Source organism: Anopheles cruzii, chromosome 3 (genome assembly GCF_943734635.1).
Source record: "Anopheles cruzii chromosome 3, idAnoCruzAS_RS32_06, whole genome shotgun sequence".
NCBI lineage: Eukaryota > Metazoa > Arthropoda > Insecta > Diptera > Culicidae > Anopheles > Anopheles cruzii.
In genome coordinates, this window is record NC_069145.1 from 44,363,538 (window position 1) to 44,381,771 (window position 18,234).

General features: G+C 46.8%; 2 protein-coding genes and 4 non-coding genes across 7 annotated transcripts in view; 2 read left to right on the top strand and 4 right to left on the bottom strand.

The window, feature by feature from the left end:
* Positions 1-1,901, top strand: part of LOC128275133 (ubiquitin-like protein 3) — a 60,457-nt gene extending 58,556 nt beyond the window's left edge. For both annotated transcript variants that reach the window (XM_053013533.1, XM_053013532.1), the window contains exons 4-5: positions 619-783; positions 864-1,901. In XM_053013533.1, the coding sequence (XP_052869493.1) occupies positions 619-783; positions 864-928 (230 nt within the window). In that variant the 3' untranslated portion in view covers positions 929-1,901. The remainder of the gene's footprint in view (positions 1-618; positions 784-863) is intronic.
* On the bottom strand, positions 442-513 carry Trnaq-cug (transfer RNA glutamine (anticodon CUG)). Its single transcript has one exon. It is a non-coding gene; the product is annotated as a tRNA-Gln (tRNA).
* A 2,706-nt stretch (positions 1,902-4,607) lies between the features above and the next one.
* On the bottom strand, positions 4,608-4,680 carry Trnav-aac (transfer RNA valine (anticodon AAC)). Its single transcript has one exon. It is a non-coding gene; the product is annotated as a tRNA-Val (tRNA).
* Positions 4,681-5,700: 1,020 nt separating this feature from the next.
* Trnaq-cug (transfer RNA glutamine (anticodon CUG)) lies at positions 5,701-5,772 on the bottom strand. Its single transcript has one exon. It is a non-coding gene; the product is annotated as a tRNA-Gln (tRNA).
* Positions 5,773-6,464: 692 nt separating this feature from the next.
* Trnav-aac (transfer RNA valine (anticodon AAC)) lies at positions 6,465-6,537 on the bottom strand. The gene has a single exon. It is a non-coding gene; the product is annotated as a tRNA-Val (tRNA).
* A 3,526-nt stretch (positions 6,538-10,063) lies between these two features.
* LOC128270471 (integrin alpha-PS3-like) lies at positions 10,064-16,493 on the top strand. The gene is made up of 6 exons (XM_053007874.1): positions 10,064-10,248; positions 12,890-13,257; positions 13,330-14,061; positions 14,136-15,249; positions 15,325-16,315; positions 16,398-16,493. The coding sequence occupies exons 1-6, from the start codon at positions 10,064-10,066 to the stop codon at positions 16,491-16,493; spliced, it is 3,486 nt and encodes a 1,161-aa protein (XP_052863834.1).
* The last annotated feature ends 1,741 nt before the right edge of the window (positions 16,494-18,234 follow it).

An 18,234-nucleotide genomic window follows, 5' to 3' on the forward strand; every position in this document is an offset into this window, starting at 1 on the left:
CTCTGTGTGGTGGTGGTGGTGCAGCCTGCGGCCGGACACACATCCTTGGGTAAAACAAAACCACCTAGCGGCGGGCGGGCATGTGTCCGTGTGTCTTTTGCAGCTCATTAGTTTTTTTATGCTTGAACTGTTTTTCTATTGTACAGTTTTTGGTCCCACTCTCAACTGCGCAATATTTATTAGTTTCTGCAGGCAGCAGGCGAAGCAGGCACGTTGCATAGCGCACGTGTTGCTGCTGTTGCTGCTGTTGTTATTGTTTCGCTACTACTTGTCACTCAGTGCGCAGTGTGGTGGTATGCATACCACGCAGCAACAGGCACGTGCGTGTGGTTCGCTGCAAACAAAAGGGTTCGCTTCACTCAGAGTGAGCAAAGTCTGGCGTTTCCAACTCGAGTGAGCATAAAACAAATCCTGTGCTAAGAAGAATAAAAGAAAATTCGAAGGTTCCACCGAGATTTGAACTCGGATCGTTGGATTCAGAGTCCAAAGTGCTAACCATTACACCATGGAACCCGTTAAGATAAGGGACGCTTAAATCGCGACTACCTAAAATCGAAACCGTCGAACGAACGTTTTGTTTCTGTCTCTTATGCTCCCCTTTTCTTGCGTCTTTCACAGATTGGGAAGCGGAAGCGGTGGCGAAGGCGGAAATCTTAAGACTCATCTACCAGGGGCGCTTTCTACACTGCAACGTGACGTTAGGGGCGCTGGGGCTACCGTTAGGCAAAACGACCGTGATGCATCTGGTGCCGCGTGATAATCTACCCGAGCCAAACTCCCAGGGTAAACACGGATGAACCGGACCGGGCGTGGTTGGGGAGCACTGACTGACTGCTAACGAATTTTCTCTCCTATACACGCAGACCAGCGACAGAAAAGTAAAGGCGGTTCCAGTAGATGCTGTTCCACGAGCTGCTGTATACTGTAACCACGCTGCAGGACGCCGGCGATGTGTTGTACGTTTGGGGCAGGTGGCAGCAGAAGCAGCGGCAGGAGGACGAGAAATAGCAACCGGAGCAGGACGAGGAGGTGTGCAGGTGCGCCGCGTAGTGAGATCGGGGACCGGCCGCAGAGTGCTCCCGAAGGATGATGGCCAACGACGGCAAGGATGCTGCGGTGCACAAACGGCGCAGAACCGTGATCACGCCTGAGATCATCGCAACAACCGGAACAACAACAACAGTGCGTGCGTGTGACAACGGTGCGCGTGAGAAGACGGATGCGAGAACGTTGTCATCTCCTATGGAGTGTGTCCTAAGTATTTGTGCATGGATGTGTGCGTGCGCGGGTGGGCGGGCGCGCAAGTAGGTTGTTTTTAGTCGGAGCGCCACGGATGTACACAAACGGACCCGCCGCACATACACACACAGCCATGCACAACTGCATCCACGGTTCATCAGCACGTACGAGCGCATATGTGAGCCAACTTCTAAATGCCAACACCGTCATAAACGCGTCTCTGTCACCGGCGAAAAGCCGTCGACGCCGACGCCTCGGCTGCTGCCGCACACCCCGACGACACTCGATGAGATGATATGTTGCTTCAGTGGGAGAGAAACGCGCGCGCGTGTGTGTATTATTAGGGGAGAAAATGCGAATTTCGGTAAACGTTACAGTAGTAGTAGTCGATATGTTTAGTGTTAGGGATAATATACGTTTTTTTTTGTCTTTCGGTTCCGTTCGTTAATACTTGTTCAGTTTTTAAATTTGTTCCCGCATCCGTTGACTGCCTCAGTTTTTACCTCACTCGATTCTCCACACGATCAACCTGCGTGAGTTTACCCTCCTTTCCTTTGGAGCCACAATGAGCTGTCCACGCATCCACTAGGTTCTCCAGTGCTTTTCTAGTTCTAGCCGTTTTTGGCACAGTGATCGCAGTCTGAGATTGTAGTAGACCACGGATGAACACGACTTCCGGTGAATGGTTGAAAACCGAACCAACTCAACAATCGTTCTTCGACCCGTCAATAGATGGCGCTGTCGCGATTCCGAGCTTCGGATGCTGGGCGGATGTTTGATTTGATGAATGTTTCGATATTTTCCTTTGTTACTCATAATTTTTTTGTGTTGCCCCCATTGTTTGCGCAATTTTCATTGCCGTTATTCCGTACGTTGTTGTCACTGTTTAAACCTCTTAGTTTTGGTCGTTTCCATTCTTCGCGCGTTCCCTCCGACGACACATCGATAAATCCCGGTTTCTCTTCCGTTTTGTCCCGAGTAAGCGCTCAGCGAGACGAGAAAGATAGGAATTATTTTAAGCAAAAGTGTAGATTATGTTGTTTTGTTATGCTAGCGAAAATGAAAGGCGACAATGCGCGTGGTCGGAATGCGGAAGCGCTTGAAGGAAAATGAAACTGCGTACTACGGGAGATTGTGTGTAAAAAGGCAATGCAGTTGTAGTTATTAAAAAAGAAAGAAACAAAAAGCGTATATATGAATAAAATGAAACATGTAGACGGTCACGCATGAATATTACTATACGAGCGAACAACAAACCAACAAAAATACTACCCACAGCAAACAATAGACGGGGTAAGGACAGCAGCACACAGACTATTGTGTTCTGTGCGTGAAGAAGCGTGTTGGAGTCTCCGAGGTGCAAACGCCTTCAACGGAACGGAAGGCTTTCTTAAGCTGTGCTAGCGAGAAGATGGCCGTTTCCGCGATGTGGATGGGACAGAATACAAGGCATATGACTAACGAATAGGCAAAAGAAATTATTATCAGTTCTTCGTTAGCATCTTTTCTGTTTAGGTTAGTTTAAGCAATCTATTTGATAACGAATGATGCCGCAACTGGCCAAACAGTATCATCAGAGCAGCAGGCATGTCGGATTACTGTATAGCATATTAAAAAGTTTTTGCAGGCCAGGACCGACCGCTCGGCGGCGGATGTAGCTGCCCGATAAGAATATTAAAACTATAACGAGAACGCGGCGGGACGGAGAACGCGGAAACGGATAGAATCGTTAGGAGCGCAACAAAAACATGAAGCGGCGGCTGTCTGTGCTACTTGCATATTACCAATAAAGAAAACCATACTATAAAATAGTGCTACAAAAAACTAAACCAGTGGGAGGATGTGTAATGCGGTTGTTGCGAATAGCGTGCGTGTTGGATGCACCGGAACAGCACTCCCGGTGCACTTTCGACAAACCGTACCATATTTCTTCCCTCTCCTCGATAGAATGGAAAGTTGCAGAGAAGCATGAGCGTTCTAAATGATTCAGATAATAAAACCTATAGCGAAAGGCCACTTCGAAGGATAAGCAAACTAACCCAATCTACTACAACATAGAAACGGTTCCAATTAAAATTCACAAACTATGGATAATGGACTCATAGAAAAGCTTAACGGAACTCATGATTACCAAATCCCGTACCACCCCAACACCCCGGAGCAAAACTCAATATCTAACCCGGCGGTATCGACTGCGCCCAGCTTGCGATACTTGAAAAGAAGAATCGAATAGAAGTGTACATTGAAGCCCTTTACGAATAAGGAGTATGTTTTCCGTTCCTGCTTGCCAGTCCCCGAGACTTCCCTGAGTGTACTACTTCCAGGTGACCCGTAACAACACCTTCTCTGTTTCTCTGTAGCTTAGCGCTTTATTTCTTGCTTCTCTTCCCGGTGGCTCTCTCTCTGTCTCTATTGCCTTCTCTCCAACTCTCTCTTTCTCCCTTTCTCTCTCTCTGTAAGTCTCGTCTAGTAGTCTAGTAGATGCGTGCCTGGAACTTGTGGCTGGACTACAGTGTGCTGGGGGGGGGCGCGCTTCTTTGTAGGGTTTCCTCTGGACCACGTGGTGTTGAACCGAAAAACCACCTGCTAAACAAGGAAACAGAGAAACAAGAAAGGCTGGCGAACGAGAAACAGAAAGAGAGGCACCAAACGGGTTAGAGGGAGGAAGGGAAGAAAGAGAAATTAATCAAAATGCAACAAACTACAAACTATTAGAATACACACATTTTTTGAAAGAGCTGCTCTGCTGCAAAAGGAGACGATATTTTAAAAGTAGATCACACAAAATAACAAACACCGCAGGGAAGGCACACTCGAGGATAACAGGCAATGGACAGGGAAGAAGGGCCGGAAAGGTACGAAGATACAAATAGGTAAATGGAACTCGGATAGGATGGGTGTTAGAAACAAATGTGTTGGCATATTCAAAATGGACGTGTTGTGTATCTACTGCGTACTAGAAGTGATAAGACAAAACAGTGTAGCAAAATGTAGCAACCAGATAAAGGCGGCGCGTGGCGAGACACGGCCAAGTGGGTGAACCGCAAGTGATGATAGTGGCAGATGTAGGTAAAACGAAGCCGTGGAGGGGTAAAATATTGTGACAAAAAATAGAAGAAAACCCACACACAAGAGGATAACTATGTGAGCCGTGCGTGTGACTACGGATGACATGGTGAAGCATAATAAAAGCTGACGATGTATTGTTAAACCAACGTGTACGTTAATCGATTTATGTTACCCAAAGAAACTGGATGCAGCTAATGCCGGAATGTACTTATTTTTACGGCATATTGACACGGAAGACATACAAAAAATCGAAATAGAAGTACTACATCCAAGCGAGAAAATGCCAAAAAAGGTTTTTCTGTTTCCGCCCGGGATCGAACCGGGGGCCTTCCGCGTGTTAGGCGGATGTGATAACCACTACACCACGGAAACAGTTGTTGAGACCGTCGTCTATAAGCGTACTAAAGCTGAGTACTAAGACTCAGTGATCTAATTAAGATATCCATGTTTTACTGTTAAATTATAACTTGACTTACAGCTGTTTATTGTTCAAACCTAAAGATAGCTTGTTCAAGACTACCCATTTACTTTATTTACTTATTTTACCCCCCCATAGTCAGTTACTGAAGCTGACTGTCATTGAGAACTTGGCATGGCTTTACATTGACCGATTATAACACGCGGTTTATAAGTAAAGCATAAAACACTTCATTATAGTCTGAAAACGTTGTTTCAATCATATCTAAATAGTGTCGAAACGGCCGAAGCTGAAATGGAAGCGTGCAAGAGTCGCGTGCATCTAGCGCGGCTCCTTTGGAATAATCATGTCATGTCCTTGTCCACCTACTGCGATAGATGGAGTCTCTGGTGTAAGAAGAAATGTGTTTCTTCAAGGAGCTCCACCTTGTACAATCAAACAAGTAAAGGACGTTACGAAATAATGTTTTTTTTTAATCTTAGAAGAACGGACCCGGCCGTATTTATACGTAACGTACCTGTTCTCGGCGTGGGTCGCCACGCTTAATTTTATTCTCATTTCTCGATGATCCGGCGTTTCAGAGGATCGAACTTCCTGGTGACGAATCTAATCATCTTTCTTTCTCACTTCCCGTTGGATACATGGCAAAATTCGCGCCAGCTGAATTTGGATCAAATTGCTCGAAAACAACTTGAACTATGCTGAATTTTATGTTACGTTTGTATGGGAGCCACCCCTCCTGGGAGGTTTGGAAGGGTTGCACTGTCCTGTATTCACTGTCCGGTGTCACAAGACTGCGCTGTGTAAAATTTCACGTGGATTGGTTCAGTACTTTTGGAGAATCCGAAACGCGAAAAATCCGAATCAGAAGGGTTGGCTTCGCTCAGAGAGAGCAAAGTCTGGCGTTTCCAACGCATAACATAAAACAAATCCATAAAACAAATCCTGTCCTAAGAAAAAAAAAAAAAAATCGAAGGTTCCACCGAGATTTGAACTCGGATCGTTGGATTCAGAGTCCAAAGTGCTAACCATTACACCATGGAACCCGTTAAGACACGGGGCGTTTAAATCGGGACTACTACAATCGACAGTAGCCGTGGAACAAATGTTTTGTTCCTGTCTCTTATGCTCCCCTTTTTTGCGTCTTTCACAGATTGGGAAGCGGAAGCGGTGGCGAAGGCGGAAATCTTAAGACTCATCTTCCAGGGACGCTTTCTGCATTGCAACGTGACGTTAGGGGCGCTTGGGCTACCGTTAGGCAAAACGACAGTGATGCATCTGGTGCCGCGTGATAATCTACCCGAGCCAAACTCCCAGGGTAAAAACGGATGAACCGGGCCGGGCGTGGTTGGGGAGCACTGACTGACTGCTAACGAATTTTCTCTCCTATACCCGCAGACCAGCGACAGAAAAGTAAAGGCGGTTCCAGTAGATGCTGTTCCACGAGCTGTAACCACGCTGCAGGACACCGGCGATGTGTTGTACGGTGGTGGCAGGTGGCAGCAGAAGCAGCGGCAGGAGGACGAGAAAGAGCAACCGGAGCAGGACGAGGAGGTATGCAGGTGGGCCGCGTAGTGAGATCGGGGACCCGCCGCAGAGTGCTCCCGAAGGATGATGGCCAACGACGGCAAGGATGCTGCGGTGCACAAACGGCGCAGAACCGAGATCATCGGACGGAACTCAAGATAATCAAACCCCGTACCACCCACACTACCCTCCCATGCCAAAAAACTTCATCTGTTTCCGCCCGGGATCGAACCGGGGGCCTTCCGCGTGTTAGGCGGATGTGATAACCACTACACCACGGAAACAGTTGTTAAAACCGTCGTCTATAAGCGTACTAAAGCTATACCGAAAGACACAGTGATCTAATTAAGATATTCATGATTTGGTGTTAAATTATAACTTGACCAATGAGTCAGTATCTCTTATAGCTTAATAGATTTCATACTTTTTCACTTTTCAATCCTTTTCCTTCCTCCCATCGGCTTAGTGTTGATAAAATAAGTCTAGTCTTACAACTGTTGATTGTTAAAAGCTGAAGAATGATTGTTTAAGACCATCCTTTTCTATACAGTTTTCATTTTAGTGGTGCTATTTCATTGAATAGAACAAATCATCGTCCTTACTGAAGTACTTTTTTCTTATCTTCGTTAAACAAGAAACTGAAGAAAACACTCTGAAAGATGGCCGAGCAGATAATATACAATTCATTTTCTATACCAAGGTTACTTTGGGGCACTTTAGCTTGTGGTCTGCTTGTCAAAGATACGTTGTAGGTGGACCGCTATAGGTTGATCAGCAGTAAACGACTTAATCATAAAGCTTCTTTCTGTTACTTTTTGTTCTTTATCCTCCGAGCAACTCGCATTAATTCTATCATTGTGTAGTAAACAAACATAATTAAAAATCTAGAAGGTTGATACAAAGTACATGAAAACTTTCTCTCTCTCTCTCCTTCCATCTCTGTTGAACTTCGATATGCTGCTGCATCGCAGCCGCATGCGTTGTCAAATTATCATTTTTGGTCAAAAGCAACACTGTATTTTGAGGTGACAGTTAAAGAACTGCTTCACCACTGTAACTTTATCTCCGCCATGATAGCCAGCACCGCCACTAAAGGAAACATATCGCCACCGGAAGCTGATAGTGAGTTGTAAACCTCACTGCAAAAGAATGCATGCAAGAGTGACTGACAGACAAAAGCTTTTATCTTTTAAACGTTTCGCAGCATTTCCAATGCACTGCACCTAGAACTAACGAAAACAAAATTACTTGTTTACTTTTGACACCCTTAAATCAATTAGAACCTAAATACGCGACAGCCATTTGAATGCCCCTGCAAGCTCTTATCAATGCTCCGTCGTCGTGTGGTGATCGCTGTTTGTGTTCGCCGTCTTAAGGTGCGCGCTAAAATGCAACACGGAGCAAGAATGTCGTTGTGATATTCATACGCGGTGCCGCGACGTGAGTCATCGGCACGAGCCCTCGCTGTTCGCAGAAATCGTCGTCACTTTCGACGCCCAAGAAAACCCAGCGATCGCTTGGTGACCGCGGAAACGAAAGGTAAAAGTGGCCACACTTAATTGGCTAACAGTTTTGAATGATTCATGACGATGCGGAACACCCCCGTGTTGCTGTGGAGGTTACAATACACTCAAGATTACCTTGAATCACCTGCTTTCATGTTATCGATCGATGTTTAGGCCGAAAAATCACGAAAAGCAGCATTAAAACGTGCAACTTGATAAACGAAAAGGCTTAATCAAAAACAGGAACGGTGTGTCCAGTTTTGAATCAGGTTTAGGTGAACAATTTTAAGGTGGAACATCTTTACAAAATGCTGCGCTGCATATTATAGAAAATATAAATGCAATGAATGAATTTAGTTACGCATTTGCTTATACCGCGAAACCATCGAACGACACAACATGCTTCGTGTTCAAAGCACAGAAGCAGTGTGGCTTCTTGGTGAATCCGAGAAGCGATAATTGAATAATTGACTGTTCAATTGATTTTTGTCACTGTCGGACTGGAAGCTGAAAGACGATATATCAATCCGTTTCAAAGGAAGTCAATCAGGGCACGCAATATTTGCCTTATTCGGTTGGCTGATTCAGTTTGTTTTAACTTTTCGAAAAGTGAAACTACATTTTACATCTCTAGCACATCTATTTAAATTACGCCATTTTCCTAAACCCAAATTTTGGATTATTCTACAACCTGTTAACATTTTTTAACATATGAGGTTGCTAAGTGGTTCCAAAGTGGTCCCCCTCAAACTCAGTGGTGTTTTACGGTTTACGGGTATTTTTTGTTTACGGATCAACACCTTGCCCGCAACCACAGCAGCCCAGTCAACCGGTCGTGCCGCCAACGAATACCGATGACGTCATAAACTTCTATCACACTCTAATGTCTCTCGCTCTTTCTCTCTGCCGTGCTGCCTTGGACTAGCTGCGTACTGTTGCTCGCGGACTTCGACGGATGGCGCGGTTTTCTGCTTGCTCAATGCTGCCGGAGACTTCGACGGGTTCGGAACGGCCTTTGAAGTGTCGAGTCGACTTAACGGCGTACAGTTGGAGGAAGAAAAATAAAACACAAACCCGACCGTACCGTCACGTATCCTACATCTCCACGCGCGGGCACGCCGCGAAGTTTAGTTACTATCGGAAAAAAGTGAGCTGTTTGCGTTATCCGGCAACTGAAGTGTGTTGTCTTATCTTGAAGCGGTTACCTCTGTGTGCGGTGTGTGTGTGTGCATATGGTGTATGTTTTCCTTTGCACATTGCTCTACTTTGCGGCACATTGCTATCGAATTAATATTTCGTAACGCCGTGGTCCGCGGATCCTCGAGCAAGGTGTGGCCCTTCTGCAGTGTCAGCAGTTTAATTTGTCACCAAAGTTGGCGGCCAATTAGGTGGCTTTTGAAGCGAAAGTGACATTGGTGAATTTCAAAAATCCACAAGTGAGACGCAAGGCACGCGATCATGAACTTCGTCTCCGTTCTGCGTGTCAAAATGAAGATCAGAGTGTGCTGCAAGCCCCCAGGACCATATCCGGTTTCGGGGTGATCGAAATTCCCGTACGTCCCGTGTGCCGCGGCTAGTGAGCAGTCGGTGTTGACTCATTCAAAAACGCCACAACGGATTGACGGATTCACCAAGAAGCCAAACCTGCTTCGCGCTGCGTGCTCGCCTATTTGGTGGTCCAGTGCGCGCTCTGAATCATTGTTGTGGCCGTCGCAAAAAATACGTGTCACGTCTCTGTCTGTGTCACAAAATCAATTACCATGATGATCGCCAAAAAAAAAAAACAATAGAACCAAACTCAAGCACTCTTCAAAAGCGTGATAATTCAATCACAACGCCGTGACGTTCCGCGAAGACGTAGGAAAGCAAACCAACAGAAATCAAACAAAAACCCTTATGAAAAATACATTAACGTCCGCCGAACCTCACGATGATCCTTATGAAGATGTCACACCTTTTACGGGACAAAACGTCAAATGATAGCGAAACTGATGCCTTAAAAGCCAACCCTTTGTTGAGAAGTTAATTAAAGGTTATGTTTTCCTTTGCAGCCATGTGAAACGAAGCGGATATAGTGGAGCGTGTGTGTGTTTCGGGGCAAGCAAAAAAGCAAATCGATCACCACCAGAGGAGATCACCGTAACAGAATCCATCCGTGCGTGGTCCGTGTCCGTTCGTTTGTTTGTCCACGCTGCGGTCCGGTGTGGCTCTAGTGTTTCAGTTTGGGTGGATCGGATTGCTGATGCGAGGAAGAAGAGCCGAAACGATTTAAATATTCCATTACCAGCCCAGAAATCGGGACGCAATGGCGACGGCGAAGTTTGTGCTGACGTCGGTGGCTCTGGTGCTGATCGATCTGCTACGTTCCGGTTCCGGTTTTAACGTCTCGCCACAGCCAAACTATGTGTTCCGGGAGCCATCCCTTACCACCTACGTGGACAAAGTTCGAAGTTCGTACTTTGGATATTCGCTCAATCTGCGCCCAGCAGGGTAAGTAAGCGTCGAAGAGAAAGCTGGACTTTTTTGCTGTTAGAAATGTCTTTGTTTGCATACGCATCACGCAGTCGTTGTGGAGCTACTCCATCTTTGAAAACGGAGATCCTTCAGTAAATGGGACATGGAGCACTCGAAGGTCAGCTAGGAGTGATCAATTCCTTCCTGATGGGTCGTAATACTTTAAACGATGAACTGATCGAATCATCTTTGTTTCGCTAATGTTTTATTGAATGTGTTGCAGTCTCACCGATGCCAAAGAAGCCACCAACCACTCAGGACCATTCCATAGTTGAATGGAATGCGGTGCAACGTACATTGAAACAACGCGATACAAGCTGTTTAACAATAGCTTGAACATTTTCGAGTTTTTACGAAACTGCCTACTAGGCCTAACTTATATACACGACTTATAAAAGTATGTGCTTTATAAACGGAACTAACGGAAGGTTACTCATCAGAGTGCTGCAGCCTTATCAAAATCAGCACATCGATTGTAGCAGTTATCAGTAAGACTCGGTGCAACACAAAGAATGTCAAGTTGCTTGGCTATCCGAGTATTGATAGAAACCATGGTTTATAATGCTTAAACTGGACGTTTGCAATTAAACAATATTTTTAAAAGATTGAACATTTATAAAGCAAACTTGAATTTGTGACTGTTGACAGTTCGGACCATAGTTGAGAGAACGGCGTTAGGAAAAATACACTGATGGTAGTTTAATCTCAACTAAAACCGGCAAGTCCGGCACTTTGAGAAGGTCACAATAGTGTAGCACCATTAAAGAAACCGTTAATGAATAATTATATTTTTCCAAAAAACAATTGATCGCATTTTCATCAGCTCACGCACCTATGTGTCAAGCCCCGCGATTAGCGAATTACACACCAGTTCACTGTAATATGTCTACCTACGGAAAAAGAGTACCCCAGTGTCTGGGCTCCACTTTCAATTTCGACCAGGCGCACACCTCCCACGGGGATAACAACGGTGTCATGCTATAAGGACGTTTGCAAGTTAATAACATCGTCATAATGAACGCTAATGTGCCATCCTGTGTCCGTATGTGTGGCACACCTAGAGCTCTTGAGCTATGCCGCCGTTTTACAAATATCATTCAAATAATTAGCTAGTAGCGGTCAAATTTGAATAATTAATATCATGGTCGGAATTAATCAATGGTCGTTCCACCCCTTTTTGGCTGAAAAAGGCATGATCTTCCAAAAGCGAGTTTCGTTTTTCGGGGCAAGTGAGGGCGCCATGGGTTACTGAAGCAAAACTCGCACCAGCTGAATTTGGATCAAATTGCTTGAAAATTATACGAGTTTTGCTGAAATTTACCCAGATTTTGTATGGGAGCCACCCTTTGTAAAGTGGGGAGAGGTGTCAAGCATTTCCCCTTTCCAAAAATTCCCACCTGCGTAATTTGATTCGATTTGTTCGCAAACAACTCGAAGTATACAATCAATTTTATGTTACGTTTGTAAGATCCGAAAAAATCCGAAACTCGGGAGGAGATTAGACGAGATTTGACTAGGAGAGCAGATTTTCGGATTTTTTCGGGCCTGCCGAATGGTTAAGAAGTAGCGCAGCATGCGATCGGTCGAGAAGAAAAGCACGGGTAGCATTTTCCCAAATGTTTTCCCTGAAGCTTCCGACGGAAACTGATTTTATTTCGTGCATCGTAACGAGACTTACCTGACTTTCCTTGCCTATTTCTTTCGGTGGCCGATTTATTTCCAATTCCAGCGGAAAATGAAGAAAATTCTAACGACGGTTTAACGATTCTGGTTGTATTTTTCATTGTTGGGTTGGGTTTCGCATTCAGTGCTGCAATCGTATCGAAACGGTGCTCGATTCAAATCAACACTTTACAAATCTGGTAGCATCTTCTGTTGCGTTGAAAATCATCTTACATGTTGATCTTGTTGCTCGACGATTTTGCACTGCCAACCGATCCATTTCACAGGATGCCTCGCTTTGCTCTTGTGATTGAGAAGCACGAAGTCGAGCCATATCAACGCGCCGCTCTTCACTGGCAATTTCTTGTTCTTCTACAGTCGTTTCATTCGCAATGTTTTGTATCCTTCTTGCATTACGGCTTTGTCGTGAAAGGTTCGACCGTCTTGGTGGCGGCATTGTTAATTATGATTAACGGAGAACATAAATTTCTCATGATTATTGATTTCCGACAAAATTTATAATTCAATTTTCACAGTTATAAAAATGACAGCTAAACGTAATTTTGTATACGGTTACTGGGATCAATTGTCTTGGGTCCAAATTGCGGGGACCAGTTATCGATCCGTTATTCCGTTATTCCATGGCAGATGCGTTTTTAGCACGTTATATAGTGACCTCACTGGAACGCGGTCGAACGGGGTAAAAAATCTTATGTCCGTCTCCTGGTTCTAAGCTACTTCTCCGCCAATTTTCAACCAAATCGGTTCAGCCGTTCTTGAATTGGTCTTGAACTAACACGACTTTCTTTTACATATAAACCGATAGATAATGTGATTATTTGCAGAAATATAATGCAAAGAACTGCCCCAACGATGCCCGACATCTTCCATGTCCTTTTTGGCGATGTTACGAATCCCAATATCTGACCCTTCTTCATCGTTATTTCCCTTCCAGTGTGGTTGTCGGTGCACCACGAGCACAGTCGGATCTGCCGGCGCAGCGGAAGGTCAACGAAACCGGTGCCATCTATCGGTGTCGCTTCAGCGATGGCCACTGTGCACCGTACTACTTCGATCGGCTCGGCAACACGCAACAGGAGCAATCGGACTTTGCCTACAACTCGGAGAAAAAGGACTTCCAAATGCTGGGCGGCAGCATGGACGGGCACGGTGCGGACGGCGATCGGCTCGTGGTGTGTGCCCCGAAAATGATCAGCGAACTGACCGAGTACTACCTTCTGCACGGCCTCTGCTACGTAGTCGATGGGACCGAAGGTGACGCACCGAAAGACATCCGGAAGATTGTGCCCTTGCGGGCGAAAGGTACGGAAGCGATTTGATCAACAATATTCCTGCTCCTCCCGAGTTGCTTACACTTCGCGTTAAACTTTGCAGAAAAACAGTTACACAAGGACGCCCTTGGCCAGTACTACTACTACATGTACGGCGAGCAGGGCATCAGCGTGCACGTGACGGACGACGGCGAAGAGATTCTGATCGGAGCGCCCGGGGTGTTCAACTGGCGCGGCACCGTCGTGCGGTACCGGCGGCGTGTCACGGATGACGCCGGAGGACTCAGTCGGCGCGATTCGCCTCCCGGCAATCGGCGCCCAACGAACCGCCACAAGCGCCAGATCGTGAGCTACGTGAGCGATGTGCCGAATCCGTACTTTAACCGCGTCAAGGACGATTCGTACTTTGGGTACGCCGTCAGTTCCGGCCGGTTCTTGGGGCCGGACCAGAAGCTTCTGTACGTGGCGAGTGCGCCCCAATCGAACGACCAAGTCGGCGAGGTGTTTATCTTCGAAATCCTGAACGCGGACTCGGCGTTCGTCGAGACACAGCTCAGGATGCACTTTACCTTTCCGGGCCAGCAGCAGGGCGAATACTTCGGTTACTCGCTGCTTGCCGAAGATTTCAACGGTGACGGGTTTCCGGATCTAGCTATCGGAGCACCGCTGCACAGCCGGACGGGCGATTACGAGAGTGGCGCGGTGTACGTCCACTGGAACGAGGGTCAGTTAAACTTTCAGCTGCAAACGAAGCTAACCTCGTCGTACGATCTCGGTGGCCGGTTCGGTACGAGTTTGGCCAAGATCGGTGACATCAACATGGACGGCTACAACGGTAAGGCGTGGTGGATGGTGTTTCTTGTGGGTTCCATTATTATTGACCACTAAAATTTCTCATCGCACTTTCAGACATCGCCGTCGGAGCCCCGTTCGAAGGAAATGGTGTGGTTTACATCTTCCTCGGTTCCGTCGATGGGCTGCAATCGAAGGCGAGTCAACGGTTGACGGCACCCACCAACGAGCTGGCGTGGCCTGGGAACGCCATGTTTGGACACGCGATCTCGCGCGGAACCGACATCGACCGGAACGGTTACAATGATCTCGCGATCGGCTCCCCGAACGCGGAAACGGTGTACGTGTACCGCACATATCCGGTGGTCCGTATCGAGGCGGAAGTATCGTCCACCAAGCGGGAGCTGTCTCTCGAGGACACTTCGTTCGAGCTTTCCGTGTGTCTGAGTGCCAGTTTCACCGCGGGCCTCCAGTATCCGGTGCAGCTCGGTTACAGTCTCTCCGTGGATGCCCAACTCGGCCGGGTGACTCTCCTGGGTTCCGGCAGTAAGTACAACAACACCGTCACTCTGCGTGACGCCACCGAGCAGTGCCAGCCGGTCCGAGCAGCCCTTAAAGCGACAGCGGCCAGCATCTACCGACCGATCGTGATGGAGCTGACGTACCACTTGCTGGCCGAACCTCCAACCGAAGCAGCGGCATCTGCGTTCTGTACTCACTGTGCCCTACTGGATCCCACACTGCCGGCCCATGTCATCCGGAAGATATCGTTCAAAACGGGCTGCCAAGGCGAAGTGTGCGTCTCGGATCTGCGACTGTCCGCTCGCTGGCTGGACATTGCCGGTGGTGACGCTGGATACGTGCTGGGCAGTACGAAGAAGGCGTCGATCGAGTTTACGGTGCACAATGCGGGCGAGAACGCGTACTTACCGCAGCTCAATGTAACGCTAACACCGACCAGGTTGACCCTAGCGAAGCTCACCTCCGAGTGCCGCCAAACGGTTACGTCCGACGGTGTGAACGTGTTGTGCGATCTTAACAACGGGCTACCGCTGAAAGCATCCTACACCTCGAAGTACACGTTGATCCTCGATATGACGAAGCTGGAAGCTGCTACGGCGGCTGAGATCCGAGCGGAAGCACTCAGCTCAAGCGAAGAGTCGGTCCCCGGAGACAATTTCCATGAAACGGTTCTACCGCTCAAAGAATTCAGTGACATCGAAATCGTCGGGTAAGTTGGTCCACACGGAGCCGCGCGGAGAAGCGATTGCGCCTTATGACAATCCACGTTCGTCTTTGTTTGCAGAAAATCCTCCGTCCCGGAGGTGCATCTCGAGAAGCAGCGCGGAATGGTCGCGGTGGAGTACGAGCTGCAGCTGCACAATAACGGTCCGAGCGTGTTCCGAAACCTGGCGTTCACGCTCGACGTGCCACTCGTGTACCACAAGCCCAGCTCGGGGCAAACGTTTAAGATCATCAACTTCAACGATATCGTAGTGACCGGTTACTATAGCTACAAGACGCTCGATTACACCTGGACCCAGAACGATACCGTGTTGCTGCCCAATCCGATCGTGCACAGCACGATCGAACCATCCCCGGTAGTCAACGTGGAGGATCTGCACCGTCAACCGAGTGATTTCGTGCTCATGTCGGGTGCCGGCGGCGGATTGTATGGCGGGTGGACAGGAGAGAACAGTTCACCACACGAGCAGGACACGATATCGTTCCACCGCAGGCGCCGTCGCGATGTGTCGGATTCTACGCACACCTCTTCCAATTTCAACCGCTACACGAATCAACTCTCCCGGCAATCGGTTCACCCCGCGAGCCGTCTGTCGAGCGTGATCGATGCTTCTACGCTGGGGCTGCCGGGCAATAGGACGCTCCTGTTCAGCTGCATCGAGGATGAAGACTCAGTCGCCGAGTGCGCACGGCTTAACATCGCCGTCGATCTCTTCCGCCCCACCAACGTGCCGATCGTGATCACGCTCGCCTTTCAAATCGATCTGGACGCGATCGATGAGGCGTTTCTCGAGCGAGAGGACATCTTTGCCCTCCTGATGCTGGGCGACATTCAACGGGACGAGCCAGACGGAGCGGCCCGGTTCCAGCTGTCACGCTCCAACCCGTTCACGGTCGTGTACCGCTACTCCGACACCAGCACACCCGTCTGGGTGTACATTGTGTCGGCGGTCGGTGGTCTTCTGGTACTCGTGGCCATCACGTACGGACTCTACCGGTTGGGTTTCTTCAAGCGAGCCACCAAAGAGGAGATGGAAAAGCATCAACGAGAGGTAGGATACCGGGCACAGCACCCCAACAGCCCGCGTAACGTGGAAGGGCGAAGTGTAACGTTTCTATTTTCTCCTTCGACAGAGCGCCCGTCTGAACGAACCGGAACCTTCTAGCAGTCGGGTGGATAGCGAAACGGAACCCGAGTCGAACAAAACCTTGCCAAACGAGTCAATGTAAGGCTGACCAGAGGCGGCTGCCGGATGTTGAACGCATTTAATGAAACCAAAACAGTGAGCTCCTCACAACAACCTATCGTTAACGAAAGTGCAAAAAGGACTTGCGAACCTTTTCCATGTGTGACTCGTAGTATTAGTTTTGACTCGTAGCTATAAACTGTTCTTTTGTAAGACTACTGCTAAGTCTACTTTTGCGAATATTTCAAGATCATCACACGATACCATCATCAAAAAAATATAAAATGTGCCACAATTCGTTTCAATTTCTTCGCAACATAAGGGATTGTGTGACTGAAGGTTAGGTTTTATTGATTTTATCCCTTCTTCGGAAGGGCTAATGTTAACGATTTGTTAGTCTTTTGCTCTAGTTTAGTATTAAGTAGTAGAATGAAGTTTTTTTAATAAGTAGCACGTAAACCTTGATCATTTTAAGTTTCCAGAGAAAATATATCAAAACCCACAAACACATGGTCATTTTCATGCTATTTAGAAAACAAAACTTCAACATTGTTGCACGGCACTTGCTGACTGCCCAATAAACGTTAAATTATTCATTGCTCTAGCACAGCTCTAGCAAATTATTTATTACCTTCATACCGTTACCAACGACAATTTGCGTGTTCGAACATTTGTGTACATAATTCAGGAGAAGTCGAAACAACGTCCGGCAACAGAGCTACCTCACCGCTTCGCTAATTGGAACAAAAACATTTACTTGTGCAACACTAGTTTTGGAACGCTAGTGGAATGGTTGTTTGAAGAAGATTTAGTTGAAAAACAGTAAATTAATTAATTTAAGTACGGTAGCCTGTAAGCATTTAAATTAATGTATCTGTTACGTAAACATACAAAATGTTCGAAACAACATGAGCACAATACATTAGTATGCTTCGTGAGTGTTCTTTAAAGATTAGAACCTGCATGCGTGGATGAAGCAGTCCGTTGAGGTACGTGTTGAGGATACGTTGGCCAACGCACATTCCGATGTATCCAGTGCCCAGTGCATCATCTTTAGAATGCAAAAGTTTAAGTTGGTGATTTACTGCAAAAACAAAACAACAAGCAACACACGAAACGAGTTTAATAATAAATACCGTATATTTTGTTACTCTGTTACTGTTCGGTTTGCTCCATTGTTCTCTACACCATCATTGTTTCATTTTGCCTATGCTGATCCGATTAAGTCTATGTCGAGTCTATGTTTTGGATGATTTAAACCTATTTAACTGTTAGTCTCTTGCGCGCTACGGCATATTTAATTGCTAGGTATATCGTCGTAGAAATGGTAGACGTTGGTGTATTTATGTTTCCGCTGGTTTGTGGTCATTATTCCCCCCACTATTCCGATCGGTATGCTGTTGTTCGCTGGTGAGGTGTTTCGTTATAAAATGAGACTTATTGGTTTGATTTAGTGTGTGTCTTGTTTTATCAGATTATTGCAATTTCGGTTTTATTATCTTCAACTCGGCAAATAACGACGATACCTATGCTGTCAAAGGAATCATTGGGTTTTTTTCATTAACATCATCATAATAAGCGCTATCGTTATCTATCGAGTGTGAGTGTCTCCGTGTCGTGTATATATGGTTACGATCTATGCATCTTTACTGCTGGTATTTACGCTTACGAGTGTGTTGTCACTTAATGGGGCGCTAGCTGCTTTTTTCTCTGGGTGCTGCATAGTGGTGATGATTTTTGAGTATACTTTCGTTATTGGCTTCGCTCTGAGTATGTTCTAGGCG